The sequence below is a fragment of the Echinococcus granulosus genome, assembly GCF_000524195.1.
Source record: "Echinococcus granulosus chromosome Unknown EG_S00034, whole genome shotgun sequence".
Taxonomy (NCBI): Eukaryota; Metazoa; Platyhelminthes; class Cestoda; order Cyclophyllidea; family Taeniidae; genus Echinococcus; species Echinococcus granulosus.
In genome coordinates this window covers 177,177-195,596 of record NW_020170414.1, presented here as the reverse complement: position 1 = coordinate 195,596, position 18,420 = coordinate 177,177, and the positions used below count along the sequence as shown (strand labels likewise).

The 18,420-nt window shown below is 43.5% G+C and overlaps 1 protein-coding gene across 1 annotated transcript in view; it reads left to right on the top strand. All coding sequences in view use genetic code 11, as the record gives it.

The window, feature by feature from the left end:
- Positions 1 to 2,609: 2,609 nt before the first annotated feature.
- Positions 2,610 to 18,420, top strand: part of EGR_04977 (Talin-1) — a gene marked incomplete at both ends in the record, with an annotated part of 29,315 nt that continues 13,504 nt past the window's right edge. The window contains 21 exons of the mRNA XM_024494226.1: positions 2,610 to 2,745; positions 2,782 to 2,873; positions 2,913 to 3,042; positions 3,311 to 3,445; positions 3,515 to 3,657; positions 3,735 to 3,862; positions 4,049 to 4,112; positions 4,633 to 4,737; positions 5,947 to 6,102; positions 6,489 to 6,670; positions 7,531 to 7,753; positions 7,829 to 7,969; positions 8,389 to 8,521; positions 8,609 to 8,859; positions 10,400 to 10,565; positions 11,173 to 11,264; positions 12,260 to 12,544; positions 14,815 to 15,003; positions 16,341 to 16,583; positions 17,493 to 17,714; positions 18,005 to 18,139. Of these exons, the coding sequence (XP_024351320.1) occupies positions 2,610 to 2,745; positions 2,782 to 2,873; positions 2,913 to 3,042; positions 3,311 to 3,445; positions 3,515 to 3,657; positions 3,735 to 3,862; positions 4,049 to 4,112; positions 4,633 to 4,737; positions 5,947 to 6,102; positions 6,489 to 6,670; positions 7,531 to 7,753; positions 7,829 to 7,969; positions 8,389 to 8,521; positions 8,609 to 8,859; positions 10,400 to 10,565; positions 11,173 to 11,264; positions 12,260 to 12,544; positions 14,815 to 15,003; positions 16,341 to 16,583; positions 17,493 to 17,714; positions 18,005 to 18,139 (3,351 nt within the window). The remainder of the gene's footprint in view (positions 2,746 to 2,781; positions 2,874 to 2,912; positions 3,043 to 3,310; positions 3,446 to 3,514; positions 3,658 to 3,734; positions 3,863 to 4,048; positions 4,113 to 4,632; positions 4,738 to 5,946; positions 6,103 to 6,488; positions 6,671 to 7,530; positions 7,754 to 7,828; positions 7,970 to 8,388; positions 8,522 to 8,608; positions 8,860 to 10,399; positions 10,566 to 11,172; positions 11,265 to 12,259; positions 12,545 to 14,814; positions 15,004 to 16,340; positions 16,584 to 17,492; positions 17,715 to 18,004; positions 18,140 to 18,420) is intronic.

Sequence of the window (18,420 nt, the reverse complement as noted above, 5' to 3'; positions counted from 1 at the left end):
CTGTGCTAATCATCAGATTTTTGTGCAACTGAGGAGACACTTGACCGCAACACGAATGATCCTATCGGCAGATTCACTGGGTCTCTAGTCTTGGCCTGTATAGAAAAATGGATTTGCAAACAGGGAATATGCTGGTCATCACGCGTGTTTATAGCTAGCTGTAGAAATATTGGCACAAATGAAGTTTTATATAAGGGAGAACAGGATTCAATACAGTCCTATGGGGTAGAGTTGTGTTTCTGTTCCATCTTGTCACGTTGTTTTACTTCAGAGCCACCTAGTCATACCTATCCATCTACCTTGTTTCTATAGGAAAATAGGGAAGTGGTGGAGCTTACATTATCGGCATCTTTGTACAGGTATGACAGGCAATTCCATGGTAAATCTTTCCCAGATAGTCCATAGCTAGTGTCGCCTCCATCGTCTACAGACTTATTGCAGAACACGGGACCGGCACCGGTTCTCTCATTCGTTGTACATCCACTTCTTCCTCCCCGGTAAGATTTAATGCCTGGTAGTAGAAAGCAGGATAGGTGTCCTTTAAGATCGGGTTCTCTTCCCGCTGCCATCAATGCAACACTCCAAGACTGCTCCGAAGACGAAAGAGTACGTAATACTCGGGCAGAATACATATTTAACGTACTGAAGGGTTAGGTTTTACTAACAGGGCCAGAGGGCAGCCAAAATGGTAAGATGCCATAGCCAAGACATGCCGTGGTCTTTTATTAAAACCAGAGAGTTAAACAACTAAAGTATTACAGAGGGTTAAATTACTTTTCTAAACTTACCTGTTTCAGGTTTAGTCACTCTAGATTCCCATATTCTTTGCAAACTAAAAATACTAGCTTAAAATGTTACCTTGTTGTCAATCTAAGTTTGAACAACGTCGTTATGACAGTAGTTAGGAACAAATTTAGTACCTATACTTTGCCTAACTTAAGAGCTAAAAATGAGTAAACTGCTAGTTTTACTATTTGAACAACAATGTATGTACCAGAACGAAACCGCATTTTGGCTTAATTGAAGCTGTCTTACGAATGCACATAAGGACTACGAACCTGTGGGCGTGGCCACGGGGCAATGCAGCAAAGTGGGTTTAGAGCTTACAGATTCTTTAGAGCTGGCTTGATTATTCACGCAGCTAAACAAACTATTACATCATTACATAATTCCTCACTCCACTTCGTCAGGTTGTTTGGTCTACACCTTGGCCAAAATTCTCTGGTAGACATCACAGAGTAATCGGTGTTTTATATGCCCCTGAAACACTCTAATTGCTTTTTAATAAAGTGTTTTGATTACGTGTGCGCTTAAGGCTTCGTCACTATACTTTTGCTAGGCAGCGTGGCCTCTAAACCGTGCCAGCTGCCTCCATGCCCTTCTCCATGTTGGCAATGCACTTTCAGCCTCAGCATTATAGATTCTTTCTACTTCAGGAAAGACACCTTCTTGGGACAGGAGTAACGGACATCAATTTTTGTGTAGGACAGAGAACATTTGTTCCTAATGTCAATTACGCGAGTTGACGATTCTGCCACACCTAGATTTGCCTCCTATTTGTGAATCGCATGATGGTGAAATGGGATCACTTACTTTGTAATGCTCTTTAAAGTGGTTCAGGCGTAGCGGCTCTTTGGTTGTTAATAATCTTCCTGCATCACTCGAGGTTGGGACTACTTTTTAGTTCGGTGGCTTTAAACCCTTCTGTTAAACGTTTTTAAATGTTTAGACATCCATAACATAAAAACTAGAACATCAGGCACAGAAATTAGAAGAGTTACTATGTAGACCGGATTTAACTTGCTATTGTAATACGATAGTGGTTTATCCCTCGGTTCTGGTGAGGCGCCACTTTTGTACTTAGAATTAGCCCCCTTGTACCTCGCTGGGTGGGCTGGCCTTTTGGGCCATGCCAATAGCCCAGACACCTTCTCCGTGCTGAATATATATATTCTGCCCGAGTATTGTGTCTTCTATCGTCTTAAGGGAGCCTTGGGACGCTACACTATTGCTACTGGTTTTATCAATCGACGATTTTAGGTAAATCGTAATTAGCCGCATTATTATCGAGGATGAATAGTGTGGTCAGTAAACACATGTGACTGGTTATTACAACTAGCAGATCTATAGCTCGTTAAGACCAGCAAACAAGTGTAGTCAAACAAATCATTAGCAAAATAGCAGTCACAATACGTTTGTAGGTAATTTATCCACAAATGGCCAAGCATCTATCGACCCTCCCCGAAATATTGAAGTCTTCATCTTTTGAGTTCGTTGATTGAGAAATAAAGTCAATTACAGGGAACAAAAAGCATCCGTATAAACATCAATGAGTGTTGTGTTATGCAATGTCTTATAAACTAACTTCTAACAACGCGCATTTTCCAGCTCCCGACTTTAAATGCTCCTACCTGTCCGCATACTTTTAGCACAACTGTAAACAAAATTATCCGCTAAATTTTATAACAATTGCCTTTACTCTTTTAAGTTATTTGTCAGCCTTGCATTACAATTTCACTTATTCGTTTTAACTTGCTGAGAGCGTTCGCTTAACCTAGGCCTGGCTTGCGGTAATTTGAGGGGTATACGGTGGGTTCGTTTGTCTTTAGATGGCGATCGTGGCCCTGGATTTAGTTATTACTAATCTGAATAAACGAGTTACTTTCAAAACCCCCTTAGATATAACAGTTTTTGACCTTTGTCGGCATATTCAGTCCAATATCAAAAATGCAGGCCAAGGTCCAGGTAATTTTACATTAACTAATGTCTGATTTCCTAAAGAATACGGGATTTTCGTCTGTGACTCCGACCCAAAGCACTCTTTTTGGCTTGAAAGCTCTCGATTGCTTTCATACTATCACCTTCAAGATGGGGTATGAATCTTAGATCTAGTCTTATTCGATCGGCTACAGATGGAAGTTACATACAAGTCGAAGTTGCGGCGCCTCGTTGTTAGCACTTTGGATGGAACGCGGAAGACTCTTCAAGTTGATGACAGCAAAACAATAGCCGATTTGATGGTTACAATATGTGGCAAAATGGGTAAACCCCTTTTATTCCTGGTATTTTAGGTTTGATACATAGGTATTGGGTCTTTGAATGCTCTGTAATCGGCACTTGGATCTTCACGCATTTTCGTTGAGCTTTGTAGTTGCAATTTAGTTAGAAGCTGAATTATTTGCCCAGGTATTTTACAAGACCTGCTTTTCAGCTTAATTTTTGGTGTACTTGGGGCTCATTTCTCCTAGCACTCCGATGTACCTAGTGGTGTTTTACTTTTGTGACTTTGATAAAGTCATTTTTCTCTTAGGGATTACCAATCATGAAGAATACTCTCTCATTCACGAAAAAGGTCGTGCACAGACGCTGCGCCGTCCAAAGAATGCTCCAAGGGATTACGATAAAATGGAAACCTTAAAACATAAGTTACAGACCGATGACGGAGGTGGGAATAGTAACTCTAGAAATGCATTCGCTCAAGCAAATGCGCCCTAATGTCTTACTTCACCCACAGCGAATTGGCTTCCTCACGCCAAGACCTTCAGACAACTGGGCATTGAAGAAACGGACAACCTTCTCCTCCAGCGCAAGTATTTCTTCTCCGATCAGAATGTGGGAGCTCGGGATCCCGTCCAACTCAATCTACTTTTTATTCAAGTAATTCCATACCCTCTCATGGTTTTCTAATCCCCTTCGAAAATGTCCTTGCATTTGGTGTTTTCCTTTTTGGGCAGCTCAAAGAAGCCATTCTCAATGGCGCTCATCCTATCAGCCTCAGTCAAGCCATCGAACTCGCCGGTCTTCAATGCCAAGCCGAAATGGGAAACCTCATTCCTGAAAAGGCCAAATCACTTTGCATTGAGTGCGTTGTTAATACCTTGCTATTTATTTCTTTTTAAGTTCATCTTTTGATGTTTGAGGTCAAGTGGATCTATCTGTCCGCTTTTTTACCTAAGGTTATTAACCATATTCCTGAAACACGATGACGTGTTGCCTCGAAATTTTTTGCCCTCGAAGAAAATAAGTCTGATTTTTTTTAATTTTTTAGTGTGAAAGAGCATCTTCCCAAAGAATACGTCAAAGTAAAGGGTATTGAAAAGAAAATCAAGGAGGTAAGTGCCGTGGCGGTTTCCATATTATAGTGACTGGTGCGACGCCGCCTTTCTTCTCACCTAGTTGGGTATAAATTACCTTGAGGTAGCCATTTGAAATGGTTTGATCAACATGGCCCAAACACCGTATTGTGGGCGGGGCCTTCTTGCGGCGGTCACCGGCTTTTTTATCCGGCTGACTCATTGATAAACACCCATGTTGGTACGTACGCACGTGTATTCAAGTGTGCACAAAGCCTCGACCAGTCAACCAAGCCCGCCTACCCCCATGTGCGCGCCCAATTACGTGGGCCTCTACACCATCTTTCAAAGGATGTCCAGATGATGACGGGAATTCCACCCCAGTAGTAATCCCAAATCTCCCTAGACTGCCAATCACATGGCATGTCGTGCTGTTCCCTTCGACACAATTACAGCGGCTGCTGAGGCACGCACTAGCTGACTATACTAGAGTCAACTGTCAAATATACATTCTAGATAACGTCACTACCCTCCCTCCCCCCTCCTCTCCTCCTTTCAGCAATACCAAAAACTTAACGGTCTGTCGGAAAAGGATGCGAAAGTGCGTTACATACAAGTCTGCCGCTCCCTTCCCACATATGGAATCACCTTCTTTTTAATCAAGGTAATTTAGTCCTCTGATAATTATCGGGCGCTGCATGAGGAGCGCAAAATGTCGCCTGTGTGGAGGCTGACCTTTACAAATTAACGCCCTACCTTCGATACTACTGATTTGGGTGAAATTTAGCCGCTGACTCATTAAATCGGTGTTTTGGTTTTTTGTACGTAGCGGGATTTTTAATTTATGCTTTTCCTGATTCACTGTGTACGAACATGTCCGTGTTCGTGAAATGACCTCACTCAGAATGACTCATTGGCCTTTCGTACGCTTCGGTACATGCTGAAACTTGCCTAGCCTATATGTCTGCCAAAGAAGCAATAGTGCTTCCGCCTTAATCCCTCTCTCATTGGTGGAGGAGGGGACCCAATGAGTGGCCTGGATTAGTAAATCGTGCAATTCGGCATTGCATAGATGTCAAACATTATCCAATATGTCGTCCTGTTAGTAATTCATTTGGAAAACATTAAAAAAAGGGTCCAACTGATGCTTCCTTAATGCCCTCTTCTGCCGCGGTGAAGGGCAGGTTCAGCTTCCACCTTAATCCATCTCCCATTGGTGGAGAAGGAGACCCAATGAGCGGCCTCGATTAGTAAATAATGTAATTCGTCGTTTTAAGGATACCAAACATTATCCGTCATATTAGCAAATAAACTGTTAAGAAGGAAGAGAGGAATAATTCATTATTGTTCCATGTGTCAAATAACCCTCGTTGCACATGAAACCTTAATGACGATGTCACAGAAATCAAATGCCTCCTTGACAAGGTCATGTGATTCACAAAATGAAAATACCGGAGCCCTAGCTTGGCGTAGATTATGACGGTAGCATAGTTCCGGAGAGCTGCGGACCCCTACTACTTCTTGATTTTTTTGACGAGGCAATGATTCACCCCTCCTACGAAGCAATTCCTTGCTTGATTAGTCAGTCACAACATGATGGGGAAGGGTATAACAAAATCACCTGCACACATTTCTGGGACGATTAAAACTGTATTTGTAGTCTTTCTTCTATTTTCACTCAGACCTAATCGGTTTTGCGCTAATACGAGATTGCATTCGATCCAACAAGCATGAATCATCTAGGATGATTGTTTTGAATCGCCTGGAATTCGGAGGTTGTTTTCGAGGGTATTAAAGACACGAATTCGCTTTGCCGACTTTCTTAAAATTAGATCATCTTCCTCACCTTTCAATGTTGTTTTCTATGTGGCAGGAAAAGCTACCTGGAAAGAACAAACTAGTCCCCCGGCTATTCGGTGTCAGTAAGGAGAGTGTAATGCGAGTTGATGAGAACACCAAGGAGATTCTACAAACCTGGCCCCTCACCCGTGTTCGTCGATGGGCGGCTACAGCAAATCTCTTCACTTTGGTGCGTCTAGTCTGCGATAGCTTAAACATCTGTTATCGCCCATCTTTTCTATTCATCCCTGTATTGTTTTGTCACTGACTGCCTGGACCGATTGTCACCCGGAGAGCTTAAGTGAAAGGCGACTAATTTATTATGCGTGTGGGGGTGTTCGTAGATGCGTAAGGCAGTTGGGCCTGTCCACATGTAAGTACACGGGCAGCCGCCTTCATCCTGTGGTAGGCGTGGATACTACCAGTAGGAAACTGCCCGCTCCTTGTCCTTTTGTCACTTACTCTCTGACCCGAATGGTTTACTTCGTTACGATACTACCTTAAAATTTGTTGCGTTATTCGAGCAGAAGAATGTCCTTCACTGAAGCTTGTTTTTTTCTCCCAAATGTTGTACAGGATTTCGGTGAATACAGTCCAGACGGGAATTACGTGATGCAGACAACAGAGGGCGAACAGATCTCCCAGTTGATTTCCGGCTACATTGATATCATTCTGCGGAGGAAAAAGAAGTCGGACGCCTTTGTGAGCGATAGTGATGACTCAAACGTCATTTTTGAGGAGAATGTGGGCCCATCCAGGTGGGTTTTTCTTGCCTCTACCCTCTCCTTTCCACCCGGATAGGTAGGCGACTTCGATTGTGCCTGACATTTAAAATCCCACCAGGAGGTGTAATACTAACTGCTATCATAGTCAATTCTGACATTTCTTTTTCCTCTAGAGGCACCTGCACTCCGTTGTAATCGGCTAAATCTGCCAATGATTGTAGGGCCGAGTTTCCACGTCTAGATACTTGTTTCATTCAGTCAAGTATTTCACTTTTTCTTTTCGCCTTAGCCCAATTAGGTCTTTTATAGAGTCTTGGAATTCGCATCGAAGAGACGAGTCTCTACTGTGAAGATGCCAAGCTCGAGCTACAGGCAATTAGCATATGCTGTCAAGGTCGTGTTCAAGTTTATTGCGGAGATTTTCCAATCTGTCGGGTAGATAAATAGATGGACAGGTGTGTTCGACTCCAATGTCACTCCAAAATTGACGCCCAGGCAGATAATTCCAGATTTAATACAACCTGTAGGCCGGTAATTTATGCGGAATTAAGTCATCCATGACGGTCATCGATGAGTGCGTAGAATCCACATTGGGTCAGGTTTCTAGTACTTACGAGTGATTTAACGGCAAGCTTTTTTATATCGCGTCAGTGAATATGGACTTGTGAACGCCCTTTTGTTTACCATAACGTCACGCGCCCAATTAAGCCGGTTTTATGTTCCACTTTGATGTGACGCGTAGGTATGTGCATGTGAACGGAATAAGGAGTTTGGAGTAGACTATCCATCGCCTCGACCTTGATGTGGTTGTTTGAGAGAGGTCAGGTAGAGGTACAATCTTTTGGGGAACTCTATTGCTCTGCATTAGTCAAAAGGTCTCCTCCCCTTTGTAGGGCGGAGATCATATCCAATGTTGGCACAGTGGGAAGGCGGTTCAACGTTTCTGCTGGTCGTGTTGCCACTGAGGGCTACCCCGGTCAAGCCAGCACCTTCACTCGTGGCTACGTCGGTGGAAGATCAGGAGAAAATATTGCCGATCGCAATGTGGACAGTCCAGCAGTCGCTATGCGTGTCCATACTCCAGGGGGAAAAAGAAAAGGATTTGGAGGAAACGAGGTAGACTTTCTCCCATCCCATCCGCTCTGTTCCTACAAATATGTCTCCGCTTTCCACTGCTTTTCGTCTGTTTAGGTTCAATTGAAGGAACTGAGTCAGCCTAAACGGGCAGTGATGCACCGAATCGACGAAAGTACCAAAGAAATTCAGGATGCAAGTGATAGCCTCCAAAAGCCCTACTTCGAGGATAACGACACTGTCTCGCGAGATGACTCGGTAAGGCACTTTCACCGAATAGAATCGTATTTTAGGATCGTTGTATTTCACCCATTCAACTCGAAAATCTGCTACCCAGTAAATCTAATTTGCCATCGTATCTATTCAGCAGTTCTGTGGCTAACGGAAAAACTTCACTTTCTCACAGCTTTGACTTACTTTATTCACTGTGACCGTGATCCATTCACATCGTTGTGACACTGGTAACGAAAAAGTTCCAATCACACCTCTGAATATGGTTACAAGTGTGCAACGAAAACAGCATTTTATTCACAAATTGTACTTTGACCACCATTATTCTAACCATTCAGCCTATCCACCCTGCACACTCCTAATCCACACTTACTGTGCCCCAACCACAGGGTGAGCCTGGTAGTATTGCTAGAAGACAGTATGACATCCAATCGTGCATTCTGTAGGCAACACAGCGCTGGCGAGAAGAAAATATGGCTCAAGCACGAGCAGGCATCTGCAGTTACTTGGGAGCCATGACAATCGCAACAGGAAATCTCGTTTCCCTACTTCAACCCTCCTCTCACAGCCGCGTTGGTGGTGAGTCCCTAAACACTATCACGGGTCAAAGTATCCATTTTCCGTCAGTAGAATAGTGTCATAACCGTGTGTGTTGGGACTCTACAGATAGCTCCCAAGAGGGAATGGAGGAGGAAGAGGAGGATGCAATCGATTACACAGCGATGGACGCTTCTCTTGCTACAATTGGTTTGAATGTACAGCGACTCATGCAGAATGTCCGAGTGTTGGACCAATTGCAGGCCGTTGATGCTGGTGACGAGTCTCAAGGCCACATCATGAATGCCGCTCAAGATGTTGCAGACGCCTTCCTCAAATTAATGCAATCCGCGATGCCATTGAAGGAAGGAAAACAGGGGGTGAGCTTACTGTTCATAGCGGTATGATTTCAAACGTTTACTCGATTTGTGACCTTTGAACTTGGAACAAAGTACTGCCCTACGAGCTCGATATAAAAAATGAGGTGGAAACACAGAGAGTTTAAAGGAGCGTTTTAGACAAGCTTGATTAGTTTTCTTGACACTTAGTGGTTGAAAGGAGTAGGAAAGTTTTGTTATTAGGAAGATGGTTTTCAAGTCCACCATGGCTACGGTATTCTCTTATCAATTAAAAGGGAAGGGCTTTATGATAAGCAAAAAGTGAAGGCTCGTGGACATGAGCAAATTGGAACATTTAATTCCTCCCTAAGTGGATTAACCAATCAAACCACGTGACATTAGTGACCGACCAATGAGAATACAGGTGTCTCCCAAACTTGAAAAAGTACCGATTTTTCCATGTCAGTTCATAATCAGGTTTCGAATTTGAAAACAAAACAGTTTTATAGCCTCTTTGATTGTTTTTGATGTCTCCTTGACGCTCACTGATGCAGTAACCGCTACAGTAATCGACCGGCCTAAATAGTTTTTGGGTGGTACCATGTCGGGAGATCTGGCGGCGATGAGTGACTTCTGGCCTACGGTGTCAGAAAAGTACAAACTGCATGATTTGGATGAGAAATGAGGAGCACTGTTTTGGCTAGTATGAACTAGGAGGCCGGGTTTTTTTTTGTTTCAAGGTCACATCATCTCTCCTCGTCAAAGCGAGTGTCCAAGCACTAAAAGATTTTCCTACCATATGAATTTTTTAACTTTTTATACGAATAACGTTGAGGTTGGATAAATGCAGCTGAAAGGTATTTTCATTCGATACCTTCAGTTTTCTACTAACTTTGTTTTATCAATTTTATCGGCCTGTCAAAGCGCATGACCCTGAGGTCAACTAGTGGACAGCTGACCCCTCCTCTCGCAGTAGTGGTTTCATACGGGGTGCTGAAGTGAACAACATGAAATCCATGGACAGAGTTCAAAGGTTCACCCTTTAAATTTCCAGTGTTTTTTTCTCGCTTTAACTCTAATTGGTTAAAATGTACTTGGGACTCATTGAAACAAAATTCAATTTGTTGTTATTGTGCTTCCTCATTAATTACGGTGTCTGTTGAAAATAGCTCCTCATTCTCGGCTAATTGAATGTTTACTTGGACAGCGCTTGAGGGCGAATGCATAAAACACCTGGCGACACTGATTATTGTCGCATGGCTCATGGTGGGCCGCACTTCACAGGCTCAACCGGGCTGGGCGTAAACAGCTTTGTGCAGAGGTTTGGAACATAATCGTTTATGTTTGTTTTGGTAAGAAAATCTCATTCGCATACACTTCATGTGGCATGGTCCGACTTCATCATCACATCTTCATCTGCTTCGGCCACGTACATAAGTTTAGATGAGTTTAAGAAGGCCGTTTGAAGTTCCGGCACTGATAATCATCACAGAGAGGTGCTCTGATAATGGGTAGAAGTATCCACAAAGTTCTTTCGTCCATTTGTCTCTCCAAAAGTCCTAAAGATTCGGTTTCACTTTAGTCGGGAACTGTGGTAGATCGTCCGAGTCTCTACGAGGCAGCATCCCGAGTGGGCGATACTAGCCAACAGTTGCTTCAATTGGTCTCTGCCAGTCATCTCTACTCCCACCGTCGTCGTAAACAACGTCTAGAGCCCATCCTTGAAGATGACAATGAAAACGATCAAGGTAGGTAGTTTTGTGTTCGGTTGAGGATATTAACAGTCATATTCCCTTCACTACCTGAGTCCCCTCTTAACCTGTCGCGGTTAAGTCACTGTTAAGGTTAGTTCTTGTTTAGTAATGCCATGGTCACCGATTTCGAGAGGGGAGAAATTTACTTGCACTCTCTCCCTCAGATAGAATTGAAGCTAATGAATGTAAAAATGGAGTTAGTGCGAATGAGAAGAGCCACGTGCCATCAGAGTGAATATCGAGTCACAGAAGGCTGAAAGTACTCGTGTAATCACTTGTCCCATCAACCTGTCAAGTGTCAATCGCTTGATTGCAGTGCTTTCTAATGATGAGCCAAGTAGTCTTATCGCTCCCAAAACATGTAGAGTTGTCTCATGTTTCTTTCTCCCATGAATCCAACCTATTTGTGCAGTCTTTCGATGCCTCTCTTCCCATATTTACACCTAATTTATCAGCAACTAGCTGCATTAAAGCTTATCATCACAAAAAACTCAGCTTTGATCCGTAAACAAAAGTTGGAAATTGCCTACGGCTTACGAATTAAATGTGGCCGAAGGTCCTACTTGTGATTTAAGTAGTATGCGTGTGTATTGTACCCCAGATTACGGCGACTACGAGTCGGACTTGGAAATTATCGCCAATGCACACGCTATGGATTGGCAATTGCGAGACGACCTACTGGCTGCTACAAAGGTATTTCTATCCCTTACTTTAGTTAACTTTGTTCCACTCCATTTGGTTTTTTATACACGTACCTCCAAAGTTGGCGTCTCTGAGTTTCTGCATGTGCGTATTCCTGCCACGACTGATGTCTCCTTAGAATCCAGAGTAGCTCCTGTTCCCTTTAATCCAACATGCCTTGATGGTGAAGCTATCACGTTTCCATTGTCCAAACAGATCTAGGTTGTCGAGGCGTAGCATCTGTCTTTCAATGGTCACACTCATGCGGTGACACACACATTCCTCTCGCCCTTGCTCCTCATTTCGTAATTCACGTACACAAAGTTTGGATTCCTCCACTACACCAAGAGTTGGTTTAAAGTCACCGTTATACACTGTCTGTCAATCCGTGACGAATAAGCCACCTAGGAAATGCAGATCTTTGATCGCCTCTTCCCCCAGAATCTTATTATCTCCGCCTATGAAGTTTCGGAGTGAATAGGATGATAACTGATTGATCCTGATTAAACCTTCAAGGTAATTTATTTACCAGGATTCAATGTGATATGTGCGCCCTTATCGTCTCTGGTTTTATTACAGGGCGATTAACCTTGACTGTCGATTTGATGGTGGCTATAAATTGTGGAGTTTACTTAAACATTAAGGCCAACGACATTAACGTCGTTACGGGAGTACTAAGTGAGGTTTTTTACCCATAAACGGGATTCACAATGCTCCTACTGCCTTTGTATCTCTTCTGCTCGACGTCTTCTGCCACTGCGTCACAGATGACGAAAGACTTCGCACTATGGACACCTGATTAGGAAATATCGTTGTGAGGAATTGTGCAGTAGTCGCACTTATTATATGATTTTGCAAGGACGGCTTTCAGTTAGACTTTGGCCAGAGGTAAATCTTGTGAACAAAATCACATTCCTGTAACCTAATCTTCCAAAGTTGTGGATCGGATCTGAAGCCAGAAAGTGGACGTTTTCCTTACGAAAATGGTATCATTAATTTTACTCCAGGAAGTGGCCAGTACAACAGCGAACCTCGTGAAGCACGCCAAATCGGCAGCCGTGGCAATAAGCCAGGAGGCGACAGTGCTGGCCCACACCGAGACCGATTCCGTTGAAATAGCCAATCAGCGTGACGATAAAGTGGCCTTTCTGAGGGACGCTCAGTCGCACCTAGTTCAAGCCGCCACCCACGCTGGCAAGACCACCAGCCGTCTGGTCACCAGTGCAAAAGTCGCTGTCTGCACCATGGAACAGCCCGCATCACAACGCCAGTTGCTTAGCTGTGTAAAACAGGTGAGCTTCAACCAACTGGACCAATCACGAGCTTAGCGATGGTGAAGAGCCGATCAGGGCTCGGTTTCCTGCCTGAGCATAATCTTGCCGTCTCCTTCCAAAAAATCATCCAAAGCGTGTGCATTAAGTAACTTGACTTCTTCCTATTTCCTCAATTCCACAGTAGTTTAGTGTGTTTGACCTTAATTAAGGAGGCAGTTTGATTGGTTAAAGATGTGATTTTGGTGGAAGTTGCTCAACCACCTGGATCCGCTTCATCTCTCATCGACGAAGTTCTTTGCCTAGGTTAGTTTCTAACACCTATATTAAGTTGGGTAACTTCATTTTACTTATGGAAGCAGTTGGATATCAAGGCCGAAGGGTCTTATGAACTGTTTTCTGCAGAACTCGGCATGATTAATGAACTATCATTCTTATTTACGAAAAAAGAACTCCAGAGGCATGAAACGTTTATTTGGCATAATTGCCCAGCCCTCTTCCTACGCAAGCATTCGAATTGGCCCCTTTTGATACCTCTAATATGATGCGTCAAAGTACATACTACTGCGTATTGACAGGTTAGTGAAATTACGCAGACAGGAAGCGAGGTAGTGTAGTAAACACTGAATAATGGCGCAGTCTTGGCCAGAGGGCTATAATGGTGCGATGACTGAACACAGCACCGGAGTTGTTGCAGTCGTTTAGATGGTTTGGAATTGAAATTACCTTCAGCGTTGTCAGCGGAGATTTGGGATTTGCTACAGCCTTCCTAGCGCTGTGCATTAGGTACGCACACTGTTTGATTTATTCTTTTTGAATATTGGGGTGATTTCTGCTTTACTGCCGTGATCTAACGCAACAATTTTTTTGTGTAGTTGATGCATTTGTGCGTATTGGGGGTGGGGAGGGGAACAAGGCGTCTTGCATTCGCACCCCCGCGTCAGTTTTGTGCCCTGTTCTACCTAATGGCATCAAATATGATCTTCTTTTTCCGTCGTTAACGGGCAATTGCGAATTTATGCGTATATTTAATCAAATCGACGCACTGCTCGTGGTTCTGCAATAAGGGAGACAAGTGGAATACCCCAAAGGTTACCATAGATTATGCCCTAGAAGTAAATAGCGTTTGTTGCATGGTTTTCTCCTTTTATGAGTTTATCCTATTAAAGGGTGGCCGTTATTCGATGGATTTTTTAATAAGAATGCTGCTTTTTGAAACAAAAACATCCTATGTGGATGTCCTAACGCTTGTTTTATCCGAATGGAGATGGTTCGGAGCATTTAAAACTAGTGTGGCGCAACTGAATGTATATTGTTATCGAGAAATTGATAAAAATCGTGAAATATTTCCTTGATTCCGCTGCCGCTTTGGGAAGAGTCATCTTTACACTTCTTTTAAATAATTTTCAATCTAATTGGATAATTACTGACTTAGGACGTTTTTGATTGGCCACAAAATATTCAGATGGGTCTGTAAAATAAGGCATTCAACACCAAGATTCCAATGAATATCTATCCTTGAAAACATAAAAATATTAAAAGCGAGGACTTTGGGGTGCTCTAGCTACCTGTTTTTTCTACTAGGCATCAAATGATTTGGGCATAAAATCTCGATGAATTTAGCACCCGGTGCAGAGGTTTCATTGCTTGCCTATAGCGTTGTTTAGGAAGAAGTTGACTTTCATTTTACATTTTAATAACACGATCGTGCCAGTTAATTCTATCTTATCTACTGCGCTTCATAAACTATAAGTGGAAGACTTAAAGCCTCTTCCTTCTTTCTGATTTGAACTAAAAAGTACATGTGTTTTCAAGCCAGGCGCACATGTATCGCGCCGAGGCCTCCGTGAAGATGAAAGGGGACGTGATACTAGGATAGGACATGTATTACTATCGTACAAGAGGGCTAAGTGACTACTGACATGCTTCGGAGGTTATGCCGCCTAGCGGAAGCACACAGGCGGTGCCCTAAGTGCCCGTGAAACAAAGCTAAGAGTGAAGCAAATAACCAAAGCATTGCAATGCATTTGAGCGGATTCGTACATTACATATTTTTTATTGTTTTAATGCATCCAATGAGATATTTTGTCCTATAATGAATGGGACACCGCCTTCCCGTTATCTGATTAGTGCTTGGTTGGGGTAACTCTTATCCCATTGGTTACTTACCACCAACCTCATTGACCGATCCATAAAATTGGGAAACTGTTTTCCTTGTTAATATCCGATCTTAAAAAATAAGCTAACAACATTATACGTCAGTTCTCCAATTTATATATCAATTATTTCAGGTGGGTCAAGCCGTGGATCAGCTGTCGGATGTGGCTCGAAGAGTGGCGGAAATACCATACCTGCCTTTGGAGAATATGGAACAACGTGCCGAACAACAGAGGGCTCTAAGTAATCTTCACCATGCTGCTAACACCGTATCCAGCTCTCTGGACTCCCTAATGAACCGTCTTGTGGCCGGGTCCATTCAGGTACGATTCGAGTTTGTTGAGGGTATCTCGCCTCTGGTTTAGCTCGTCACCTGTTTTATCCTACTTTAAACGAGATTTTTTATGCATCATCAACAATTTCTTTCAACAAAGATTAAGGTATTTGCAAACTTAGTTAAAGACGCAGAAAAAAATAACTAGGGAAGGTTAATAAATCCGCAAATTAGCACTACAAGTTGGTTTTGCAGTTTAACTGTCAATCAATTATTGGCGCCAGGCCGACATGATACATTATTTTAACACAATTTGAGTTGTAAACCTTAGTTGATTTAATGGCTTCTTTAAATGGTTGGACACATGAAAGGAGTGCTCCGTCTTCTCCCACCCTCCCCCCATGGACGAACCTCGGAAACCGCGCTTTTGTTCACATATGAAAGTTTTTGGTATTGGGAGAGGGGAGAGTCATGGGGACGCTTTTTATGGCTTGGAAATAAGCTTTGTCCACGCATTTGGATTGTCTATACATTTAGGTTGTCCGAGTGGCATTTTTCTAGACTTCCATGATTCTTTCATTTGAGTCGCTTGTTTCACACAGTAAAGTAGTGATAAACCACATTATGAGGTATATGCTTCGGAATTCGGGGTGAGTTGGGCAGAAAATGGATTTAAGCGGAAAATAAGAGGGGTCAGAACAGAGTGTCTACCTATCGTGTCCTAAAATTTGCACTTCTGGTTCTCTCCGCATGGATATTGTGGGCTATAAGTTGTTGATGCCCCAATGAGGGCAACTGTTGTCTACCCCTGAACATAAGTAGATTATGTTTCAGATATCTCATCCCAATTTGTACTATCACATGGCTCGCTGAAGTTTCGTCGTCCCCACCACTTTGAACGCCCACCCTCCCTCCACAACTCTAAAGCTCAATCAGAAGTGAACGAGTTATCGAAATCCTGGAGCTCATACTCTCCTTCCTTTCTAAACCTGCTGTATTCGCTGGTGTTATCCACGGTATCCTCAAAAGAATCGACTGTTCAGTATTCACCATACCCAGAAGGCCTCGAGACAGAGCTACTGTCAGTAGGTGATGTGCACTCCACTAAATAGAAGGGACCCATCTCGGCTCCTATTGGCCCCCCTATTAGACCACTACGCCTCACAGGCGTTCTGCCGCTCCTTGCGAGACAAAACGCAGTTAGGAGCACACCCCGCCCCTGTGTTTCTTTTGCTACTGACTTGGCGTAAATAATAAAGCACTGGCCTTGGTCATCGTATGCAGCCAGTCCGGATGCGTGCTGAGTTCATTCCAGAGAAACTAGCGGTTTCGTGCACTCGGTGACAATTTACATTCTTGAGTGATAAAAGGTACTGCCATTCTTAGGCTCAACAAGATCCTGTGGTGTTGAGTCTCCTTGGTGCTGGAGAACAGCTGACGGCTGCGCTTGGCGATGGTGACGCTCTATTCCAACAGGCTTCGCGGTTGGCACAAACTGCCACTGCTTTGGTGGAGGTGCTTAAAAACTCACACGACATTCTCGGCGCTGCTGACATCTCCAAATCGGAGGTCAATCTTCGTGCCAATCTGCTCAGCCAGGCTATCACCGATCTTCTTGAATCACTGAAGGTAACCCCGAGATTGCATATTCTTGTCTGCATTCTCCGTCCACGCCCTAAATGGAGACCTTTCAGGATAAGAACGAATATGGTCGGGGAGGAGGGGAGGTCATGAGGTTATCACAGGCACTAAAACTTTTCTGACAGTCCCGCTACTGTCAGAAATGTCAGTCTTCCGTTGAATTGGTGTCTGAATACCTTTTTCAGGCCAGAACCATTCCTTTGGGTTTCATTAGCTAAACACTTTTGACTTGTGGCAAAGGATTTGCACCGAATGATGGATTTCATGTGTCTACATTTTTTACGCAACGGTTTTGAATTAACTCAGTCTGGCTTTGCAATGACACCTGGACACCTCTGATATCATCAAATCGCTGATGATACCGCTCTCTTTTCGACATAGAGCAGACGCTTTCCTATCGGACGTGATGTACCAAACGGCATTTATGGGTAATTTAGAGCATCTTTCCATGCAGTGGCTATTCGATAAAATGAGTGCGCTTCTATGAGGCATCAGGTAGTGTTAGCCTTCTTGGTACGCCCCTGACTCTATTAATTGGGGTAATATTTTAAAGTGTGACTATACGAATTACTGGAGGCTAGACAAAACAAAGAACTGACCAGTACCACTGTCCTCCTCAAGTTGTTCGTCAGAAGATAATAGAATCTACAAGTCTCGAAATATTTTTAAAATCGAGGCATAGAATTCCCTTCCAATAGCTTGCAAGCCGATTTGCGGGAGATCGGCAAAGACTGTCGAGTCAATTATCTAGAAGTTTGGGATCTTAAACCACGTGGTCCAACCGACTTATCCATTCACTATAATAGGGCGGTTTTACTTCCACTTCTCATGTGCAGTAGCAGTGTGCTGCTAATTGCCAACTCAAGGTTTGTATTACTCACCTCTGACATTTTCTAGTCTCTCGAATCCGGCAACAAGCAATCGCTTCCGCACCAACAGGAGACCATCGCTACGGCCAATCGGTTGATTGAGCAGACGAACAAACTCGCCGCACCAATCATTCGTGCCCGTCTGACCACTGGCCTTGAGTTTGCAACACGTCTCACCGCCTCAAATGCCAGCCAATTGGCTGCCATAATGGAGGAGGCTGCGCGTCATACTCGAAGCAGCCAATACCGAGTGAGTTTGGTGGACCAATAGAATTGCGAGATTTATTTAGTAGCTATTTGCAAGGCCTACCTTAGATGAATCACTACTGGCTTTTTTTTCCATAGCCGCTTCGAATTCTCATCCTTCCTCACTAATTCGTTTGCTTGCCTAGAAAGTTGCGAAACTAGTAGCTTAGATGTGGTGTTAGCAGGCTCCGTACCATTGGCATGGAGTCTGAAATGTGAGAGATTGGAAAGCAGACAATTTAACCAAAGATCCCTCTGCTTCACAATTTCGGAGATGGATCCCTTTTGTTTTAGCTATTACAAGAATTAGACCAACTTTCGGCTGAGGTGATTCCACAAGCGAATTTGACCTGTGATAGCGCACGCGCTCACCCTCACGATCCTGGTGCCCAAAACAGCCTCCTGGAAGCCTCTAAGGACCTCATGGATGTACGTCTTTTGTGACACTTGATGCTGTTCAACAGGCCTGTGCGGGTATACTAATTAATGTTAGGTACCGTGTTCAGAAGGTGTGTGTAAATGTTGCTTCGCTGTGAAGTTATCCGAAAAAACTAGCTTGTTGTTGTTGTTTTTATGCTAGTCTCCTTAGCCGGCTGTCGCAAAATCTGATTAAATTCTGTTTATCAAGTGGGTTGCCAAATGTGCCTTGCCGACTGGAAAATTCAAAATTTATCTGAGTGGTGAATACAGTGGACTTAATTTCAGTTCCC